Source organism: Limulus polyphemus, unplaced genomic scaffold, assembly GCF_000517525.1.
Source record: "Limulus polyphemus unplaced genomic scaffold, Limulus_polyphemus-2.1.2 Scaffold2463, whole genome shotgun sequence".
In the NCBI taxonomy this organism is placed as follows: domain Eukaryota; kingdom Metazoa; phylum Arthropoda; class Merostomata; order Xiphosura; family Limulidae; genus Limulus; species Limulus polyphemus.
Window position 1 is genome coordinate 167,969 of NW_013668073.1, and position 9,719 is coordinate 177,687.

General features: G+C 32.8%; 1 protein-coding gene across 5 annotated transcripts; it reads left to right on the forward strand.

Moving 5' to 3' along the window:
* The first annotated feature begins 1,392 nt into the window (after positions 1–1,392).
* LOC106467021 (immunoglobulin domain-containing protein oig-4-like) lies at positions 1,393–7,275 on the forward strand. Of its 5 annotated transcripts, none has more exons than XM_013927330.2 (4): positions 1,393–1,481; positions 2,510–2,689; positions 5,419–5,568; positions 6,227–7,275. In XM_013927330.2, the coding sequence occupies exons 2-4, from the start codon at positions 2,519–2,521 to the stop codon at positions 6,368–6,370; spliced, it is 465 nt and encodes a 154-aa protein (XP_013782784.1). In that variant the 5' UTR covers positions 1,393–1,481; positions 2,510–2,518; the 3' UTR covers positions 6,371–7,275. The 5 variants fall into 5 exon arrangements, with proteins under 5 accessions (XP_013782784.1, XP_022250824.1, XP_022250822.1 ...); XM_022395116.1 differs by having other exon boundaries at positions 1,458–1,481; positions 2,513–2,689; XM_022395114.1 differs by lacking the exon at positions 1,393–1,481 and adding an exon at positions 1,488–1,613.
* Positions 7,276–9,719: the final 2,444 nt, after the last annotated feature.

A 9,719-nucleotide genomic window follows, 5' to 3' on the forward strand; every position in this document is an offset into this window, starting at 1 on the left:
AGAATCTGGGTTTCGATACCCGTGGGGGCAGAGTACAGATAGCCCATTGTGTAGCTTTGTGCTTAATTACAAACAAGCAATAGAAGAATATTTCTCGATAACTCACGTTCGAAGTAACATAAAGCTTGAAGTTCGGTTAAAAGTAGATTTTAATGTTAACATGGCAATTGAAACTAATTCAAGTTTTTTTTTTTTGTTCTAACATTAATTTTATACTCTTAAGCGACTTTTGAGGTGTGGTGTGGCTCTAAGAAGATTAAGTAATAGTGCAAACAGTGGCTTAACTACAAAGATGCCCCCCCCCGACATAAAAGTAACTGGGCCCCCTACATTTACTTCCCTATAATTGTAATTAAGATTCGGACCTCCTTCTCTCTCGCCACTGAGTGCAAATATGTGAGAATGGCGTGGAGATGTTTTTCTGTTGCAGGAATGGGAAATGTTGTTAAAATTGGTAGTATTATAAAGGAGTAGTATCGCAACTTATTTGTCTGTCGTGCAGTATCAGTGGATGACGTTGAATCAGTTTGGGGTTTGAATTTCAGCGAAATAATGATCCAAGGATACTGCCTTGATTAATACAAAGAAAAGGAAAGTATAAGTTATAAAATGGTCAACATAAACTCCTAATACTAATTAAACATTTGTGGTATTATTAAATAATTATAATAATTTTGCAAGTAAGAAGTAAGTTCACCTTCCAGTGTTTTGGAACAACATACAACGAAAATAGAAGGAAATACTAGTTTAAAGTCTCACAAATATGGCAGCCGCTATGATTAATCGATGTCGTGATATAATCAAAGCTTGCGAAGAACCTATAATAATACGGATTATTCAGTTTATTCTGTTCTAAAGTTTATTTCGTATGCTTAATGTTTTACTAAAACAACATTTTTTCTTCTGTAATATTTAATGAAAGCTCAAGTGTTAATATCTTGGACCCAGACATTTCACTGATATTGTATGAATATCGAAAACACACGTGTTCTCAAAGCTGCTGTTGGAAAGTAACCGATTGTAGTGAAACGTTTTATTTAATTGAGAAACTTGGATGATGGTAAACGTTTGCATTTTTTCCTGTCCCTATGAAACATATGAGACGATGAAAGTTGAAATAATTATTTAAGCCTTTTCCCAATAAATTTAAATTCTAAAACATAGAATACAAAAAAAAAAGATAATTTCATTATAACTAGCCTTGATTTTTTAAACGCAACAGGGGCGCATTAGGGCGCTTAATTTGCATAATTATAGCCAAGGTAGAGACTCGATCAATTTCTGTTTTATTTTATTTTTGTCATCTTATAGATCTACTTGCGCTACTGCCTGACAAAAGAACGATGATGACGAAACAGAAAATATGTTAATCTACTGAATTGTATATATATATATATACTTGTGTAAGCGCGCATGCTACAAGAGCAAAGGATCAATATAATGTTGCGTAGGTGCTCGAACTAAATATTCAAAGGAACTAGGTATGTGCACGCTTCAGTTTCTAACATTAGAAAGTGTTTGTGTTTATGTTGACCTGAATTTTACCTGGACTCGTGTCCTTTACCATTATAGCGCTCGTGAAGACGTTTGGTAAATTTGACAGTTTATAAGTGGTGAGTAGAGCTGGATTAAATCTTCACCATGTTGTTGGCTCCACTGCATTCGTTTTATTTTCACTTCAACAACATCGTTAGACGTACTTTTTGTTATATAAACCCGTTTAATAAACGTATAGGAAAATTGTAGTTTAAACATGTAGAAGGAAGAAGTAATATTTTCTTCTTCTTTGGGGTTTTCGAATACTTACAGCAAAACACTTTTGTTAGGACCACTGAAGCAATTTTGAAGATCAATACTATTTTGCCTGAACATTGTCTACAGTTTCTTTATCTTTAACACAGAAGTTGGCAAAGGTTTTTTTCATCGCTACGTTTACTTTACTGGTATATGACCATGTACACTTACTAAAGCCTTTTTGCATGTTCAATATATATATATATATATAACTGTATAACAGTTAATAGTTTATGTTGAAAGTATTATTCAAGGTTGTCTTTTCTACAAAGAGACCAAAAAAAAAAGTGATAGCATCACTACTTAAGGTCAGCGGATAAAAATAATGGGTAAGATTATTTGGTATACACGTTGATTTATTGATATATTTATGACCAATATCTTGACACGTGTTTTTATATAGTCTTTTCATTCAGAAATTAACGAATGATTTAGCTTTAAGAAAATCTTTTACTTTTGACATACTTCTTTTTACTTTAGTTTTAATTTTCTCAAAATTAAGTTAAAATATGATTATTAAAATATTCTCCCTAAAACATCCAAACAAATATCTTGAAACATTTCATCAGTTCTAAGGCTAGGATAGGATTTAACAGTTTTATAGTATTCTACTTTATCTACTTGAGGATTTAAAATTAAGTGAAGAGTCATTGCAACTGATCACCGAAAACATTTCCTTTCCCATGTATAGACAACATTTACTTTTTCTCTACAGCAGATCAAAATGAATATAAGATTGATGTGTTTCCTGGTCTTGCTGCTGTTACTGACGGCTGACTCCGCAAGGATGAGAGGAGGACGAAGACGAGGTGGCAGAAGAAGAAATCGAATTGGTTCTCCGAGATTCATTTTTTACACTTCACCTAGTCGCCGCGAATACTACGACAACCCTAATGTGAGAACAAAATATCCCTAAGTTTTCTGCAAACATATATAAAAAAATTCTTGCTGAGTGGATTTCCAAAGATTAACGGGTCATAAACATTAGATGTATTATAGATTTAATATTTTTATTAATAACAAGGCCAGTAGGTGATATTTATTTTTATTATTCTATTATTTTATTATTTGGCTTGCTTGTTTGCTTATTTTAGCGCAGAGTTACACTATGGGCTATTTGCGCTCTATCCGCCACGGGAAATCGAACCCTGGATTTTAGCGTCATAAGTCCTTAAACTTACCGATGACTTACTGGGGGAGCTATTATTTGGCAACAAAAAATATCTAATAAATGATAACTGCATAATAGTTAGGTATTGATATTATTCTGCATATCTCTTGATAATTTTAAAGCGTGGTTCATTCAGCAAAATGTAAAAATGATGAAAATAACAAAAGGATTTACTAAAGCACATTATTACAAGCGAACACATTTCTTATAGTAGCCCCTTAGTGGCACAGTGATATGTTTGCGGACTTAAAACGCTAGAAATCGGGTTTCGATACCCTTGGTGGGCAGAGGACAGATAGCCTATTGTGTAGCTTTGTGCTTAACTTCAAACAAAACAAAAAAAAAACTCTTATAATAACATATATTGTTTAAGAAGTTCGTTCGTCCTAAACGTTATATCATAAATTATATTTGAAAAGCTGGAGGCGTTCAAATCGCAACTTTTGAAATATCACACTGCATATATTAAATAGCGTTTAAGTGAATCTTCTGACTTTTGCAGTTCAACCTGACTGAAGCATTCTGGTACTGAACAAAAACCTCTTGGGCAATGACTTGCGGAGAACAGAAGATAGGCCTGAAATGCTATGCTTACACGTTTTAGATTTTGAATCCACAATGGACAAAATAAGAAGAATGTGGGGGGGGGGGATCTGCTGTTAAAGTGATTTTTATCTCAAATTTTAGGCTTTTTTTTGTTTTTGTTATATATGCTACACCGTTGTAAATCTACGCTTAATTTGTTTTCGTCATATTTAATGCATCATACAACAGGGCTCTCATATAAAATACTTGGAGGGAGAAATATACTGCGTTACCTGAAGCAAAATGATAGAGAAAACAGACCTGACTTTGTAAAGGACATCATCTTCAGTTTAAAACTCAGTCTTAGTGAGGAAGATGCTCCAGGTGTTTGTAACACTGGTACACTATGTCTTTCTTTTCCTGTAACTACTGCCATTGTTGAGTAAGAATTAGAACAATGGTACATCACGTCTTTCTTCTCCCGTAACTACTGCCACTGTTGAGTAAGAATTTCGAACAATGGTACATTACGTCTTTCTTTTCCTGTAACTACTGCCATTGTTGAGTAAGAATTAGAACAATGGTACATCACGTCTTTCTTCTCCCGTAACTACTGCCACTGTTGAGTAAGAATTTCGAACAATGGTACATTACGTCTTTCTTCTCCTGTAACTAATGCAACTGTTGAGTAAGAACTACAGCACACACTTTAGAAGCACTTTAACTCAATAGATAAAGGGGTTAAACTCTTAACATTCCGAATTTAATAAATGAATTTATTAAAACTGGGGATGAAAAATGGCAAAGTGACTACTTTATCAGAACTCGAATTTATCTACTTTTAATAAACTTTAAAAAAAAATTCTTTTGTGGTGAAACCCCTCCAATAAATAGTTGCTTCTTACGCCTTTTAGTGTTTCAGAAAATATCTTCCGACATCTTTCTCTACCCACCCTGACAATATTTAAATGCCTGCTAAGTATACACAAAAATTCAACATTCTATCACAAATGTAAATTTATGGCGTAGTAAACCAAGCTACCATGACGGAATGCCCAAGCAAGCATGGAGATATAGCAGTATCTCACGTGAAAATACACCAAATCAGTGTAATCTGTTTTACTGTAAATTGATGCTCAATTTTCATATTAATTTGTAGTTATACTAATTAGTTATATCAATAAGCTAACACCATTGGGCTTATTGTTAACGCAAATGTGCTGAACGTAAAACAAAGTTTCTTTTATATATGTAGCTTTTTCTTCGTCTCTTTTCTCTACAACTACTACTACTACAGAAGTTGGGATTATCACTTGATGGTGGGCCCAAATCTAATTTCAACCTAAATCCATCATGCACATTTTACACTGCAGAATTCAGGCTTACATTTTTAAAATGAACAAAATTTAAATGTTAAACCTAAAAAAAATCGTAGTTAAAAGAGAAAGGTAGCATTAAAACAACAATGTATATTTGCATATTGGGGGAGCATAAAGTTTGGGAACTTGTTTTGTTTAATTTGACAAACGTGGTGAAAAAATGAACCACTATATGTTTAATTTTACTCATAATTGATTCAGTACTGTGTTCCAGCATGATTCATTCAACAAAATGTAACAATGAATAAAATAATAGAATAATTTACTAAGGCACATTTTAAAAAGGGAACAGCCTTCTTATAGTAAGTATGCAAGTATGCCATTACGGAAAGAGGGGAGGAGGAATGACAAAATATACATCGTAGGAAACTAAGCTCAGATGTCTTATTGATGTGTGGTGAGGAAAAGCAGAATAAAAGCAAGAGCATTTATTCAATCCAAGATAACCGTCGAAGACGTAATTATGTATTTTCATAAATGGCCGTAAGTTAAACAAGAATAATATCAAAATCGAGAGATTTTATTATCCTGTTTTATATGTTCATACAGGGAGCTCGGATATTGAAATCTTCTCATTTCGACTACGAATTTTACCTGGGGCACAAGATCGTTTTCTTGTGTGTTGCTATGGGAGATCCACGACCCCGAATTACCTGGTTTAAGAATGGAGTGGAGTTATTTTATCATCCCTTTTTTCAGGTAAAGCTTCAATCAGCAAAATACATTCTCATATAAATATCATAAAACTGTTAATCGTTTCAGACATGACGAAAAGAAAAGTTTTAAATCAGAGAACCAGGAGAACCTGGAACCATTCTGAATTTCATTATAGCTTCTACAGCTTTCCCATTAGATTGAGAACAATGGTTAACCCTGAAAATACTTTAAACTAATAACTCTAATTAACTCACGATAATAGACTTAATAGTATGAAATTAGCGATAATGTGAACAAAAGTGCTACTCGAAGTCCCAGTTGTGCTTGTTACAAATATATTTTAAGAAAATAAAATGTACAGCATGTAATATTTAAAGTATTTCATTTCATAAGTTTGAACTTTCAAAACTACTTTGATTTTAATTTTGAACAATTATTTAATCAAATGTTTAAATTATTTATCTCAAATGTGGTTAATAAGACAACTGATTAGAAAGTTGTGGCATTACTGTAAATGCAATATTCTATCTTCTTTTTTATATATGAGCCTCGCTCAGGCTTATGTTTGAGTGCGTGTTTTATTTTTATTACAGGTAATACTTTGCGTATGCTATGTTGTGTTACATATCTATCATTGATATATACAAATAGCTAATAAATAATTAGTTTATACTATTGATAAATTAACCTTGGTGTACAGATCACTGAAAGGCTACACGGCAAAAACAAGCTGAAAAGTAAATTGGAGATTACACCGGCGACGCAGATGGATTCTGGAACATACGAATGTCAAGCCAACAATAAATATGCTGTGGACAGGCGAGCATTTAAGGCTGACTTCTAATGCACATAATTTAAGTAACATTGTTCACATCCTAATTAGATTTTGATGCTCTATCAGAATACAGACAGTCGCAAAGAAAAATGAGTTATTCAATACAAATTAATATTGTTCTTTAAATCACTGTAAATTTTTGCTTCGTTTGGAATGACAATAAACAAAACTAAACAGTTAACCTACCACAGTTAAACTACCACAGATAATCAAGACATTTTATTCAAAACTTAACAAATGTATGATTTGCATTGAAATGTTGATTTGTCATAAAACTGGCTGATAAGATAAATCTTAAAGGTAGTCAGTAAAAAAACATTTCTAAGTGATTTGAAAAATAACAATTAATTTAGTGCTAATCTTGTTCAGTTGTTTTTATCAACTGATGAAAGAGGTCCCACCGATAATCACGATGCTTTAGTCACGTCGTTAGTTTAGGATATGCATCTCTTTTTATACACTGCCTAATAACATACTTATCAGTCATAAAATATCTTATTTTATACGTTTCAGATGATTTATGGATTTATTTTATTATAATGTGCTTCTTTGGTTTGGCATGCTCTATATTCATGACACAAAGTGTATTATACACATACCCACACACATCCACACAAACTTTAAGAAATGAAACTTATGTTATGTAATATTTTCAAGCTGTGTCTCAATCGACTACTACTGCCACCTTCTGATCGAAGTTGGGTTTTGCAATAGTAAATTGTATATTTTACAGTTGTTATGACTAATAAAAAATACTGATTTAACAATCAAACGCTAATATCCTTTATATACTGATATTAAAAAACAAAACCGAACAAACATTTATTTGACAAAACATAGGTGAAGGTCAGTCAATGGTTTGTTTTACAAATGTGCACCTTTATTAACTTCTGTTTGAGACTGACAAAGTGGAACAAAGTTCAAGAGTATTTTAATATTGTTAAAGTATGATGGTAACTGTATTTTAGATCTTTCATTCTTAGAATTGTAGTAAGTACATTTAAATAACTTTATTAGTTTCATTGTAAATGTTCCTCATATATATATATATATATCAATGCTTATTTGTTCAAATAGAATGACTGAATTTGTTTAAGATATTCTTATTATGTGTCTATCTCTTTTAGTCTTAGCAATGTGGTTATTAATTTGCTTTCCACTGTTAAATTCTATATTACTGTAAGCTTTATGATTATAACAACACGTGCTCTTTCTACTCTACTTGTAACATATATCTTAATGAGAGAGCGCACTCTGTTTGATTTTAGCATTAAACAGTAATAGTTATCTTGAAAATGTAATAAAATTATTATTGATTGTAGCTGTTAATTAAAATTAGCATGAAAAATTTGCGCGTATATTAATGAATATTTAGTGAAGCTCTGTGTACCTCTGCTAGTATATTGTGAGTATTGCCATTCTTCAACCTTGAAAGTTTTGCCTGTCAAAATGAGAGGTTATGCCAAATTTTTGCTCATGTTGGCTGCAATTATTTCTAGGTTTCATGCGTCTATAAAATCTTTAAAATCACTATCTTGCTAGTTCCTCTCTCTTGCCGTTCTAAACGTCGTAAGTTGCCATGTTTCCAAATTTATGTATACTTCGTTGCTTGATAAAACAATAAAAAAATAATAGATGTTATGATTTGCTTACTTCCAAAGTGATTCTAAATACAGTAAAAATACATAGATAATTAAACACCGTATAACAAATATACATGTTTGTACTGGGATAGAAAAAACACAATCGTATTTTTCTAAACTCGTGCTGGTGTTGTCCCTGTGATAATTAACTGTCTTACTGTACTCTATCAATATATATATATATATATATAGTACTGAACACTAATTTCAGAACAGCTTAGATTGGAGTCGACTTTCATCTAATGACCTGAAGAACACCACTCGAGTTGGTGGTGAGATAAAGTAGTGTTGCGTCATCGAGATCACGTGACAATTCTCACGCTCTCTTGTTTCTAGAACTATCCCGTATCTTGGCGAATGGTCTAGTAATTACTAGAAATAGGGTACGCTGGTATATAAAAGAGGGGAATTATCTCCACACACATTACCGACTGCAGTTCAATTACTCACTCTCGTGCTCTCTATAAAACTGGTTTATTCTTTCCGAATATAACTTAACCGATACACTCAACAATCGCGCTAAACAAACGCTATAGCAACGAACGTCGTTACGTCTCCGTTTCGTTAATTGATTTTTCCGTAACTTCGTTCCGACGAAACTTAAGCGACACAAGTTCTTTACTTAAAATATTTTAGGCAGAGATGACGTCAAATACGATTTACTGTCAGCGTTATGCAACAAGCAAGCAGAGACGTTCTTGTCAAAATAAAGTTAAGCTTTTCACTGAACATACGTGAAAAAATATGTTACAAGAAATATATCATATGCAGAGACGGCGCTAGGCATTGTCACAAGAGGTCCGTGCCCAAATCTCGAGATCATAGCAAAATATGTGTCACTTAAGTTTTCCACGTGCGCCACCATTTTGTTCTAGCATACACTTATATATGACGTAATTATCCACCCTTCTCGCCAGTATCAAGATCATTTTAACCTTTGTCACTTGTATGATGACTCAGATATTGGTGACGTAATGAACCTTGCGGTGAGCACCACGAGCTCGTAGACTTCCGATAATAGCAGCGTTACCTCGCGTAACCTCGCGTTGTCTGGGTTTTCGAAAAAACTACTCTTCTTTTTCCTGCACCATATTTCAATAGGAAAAAATATTTTGTGAGCTTATGAAAAAACCTTAGGTTTCCTTTCTGAAAATAAACTAGGAACCTATTTTAAATCAGGGCCTTATGGAGAATATTTAGATTATCTTATACACGTACGAGTTGAGTACCTGTTCTGGTGAACAGGATAAGCCTAGCTCTATTTTTACAAACATTATGATAGTAGTAAGAACATTAGCGTCACTTATGCCCTTCCCCCATCCTCCCTCATCCCTCCTCAAATAGTTAAATTTCAAACGTAAATATGTATGTAATATTATGTTCAATTTCCTTTAATGTAAAGTTAGTATATTTTTATGAATGAGATATCGTATTCACATTGATGTATGAAATATATTACAAACAAAATGTAATACTGTACTGTTATGTATCTGCTTGTTTGTTAATTTCCGGTATAAATTTTTTTTTGAGTGACTTCAGCAATACAAGGCCTTTCTTAATTAAAACTAGTTTATTCTTTCTTGATACAACACACGCTATAAATCACAGTGATTCACACACTTTACTTACGGTGCCTACTGTTCGCATGACTCAATTATCTATATCTTCAGTCTATCTGCATATCTATCTAAATCACTTCAAATGCGCTGGTTTTT

Excerpts from the sequence above, each read along its gene's own strand:
- LOC106467021 (XM_013927330.2), top strand. The coding sequence starts at position 2,519 with ATGAATATAAGATTGATGTGTTTCCTGGTCTTGCTGCTGTTACTGACG. Across the intron at positions 2,690-5,418 it reads AATACTACGACAACCCTAAT|GGAGCTCGGATATTGAAATC; the intron begins GTGAGAACAAAA and ends ATGTTCATACAG. Across the intron at positions 5,569-6,226 it reads TTTATCATCCCTTTTTTCAG|ATCACTGAAAGGCTACACGG; the intron begins GTAAAGCTTCAA and ends CTTGGTGTACAG.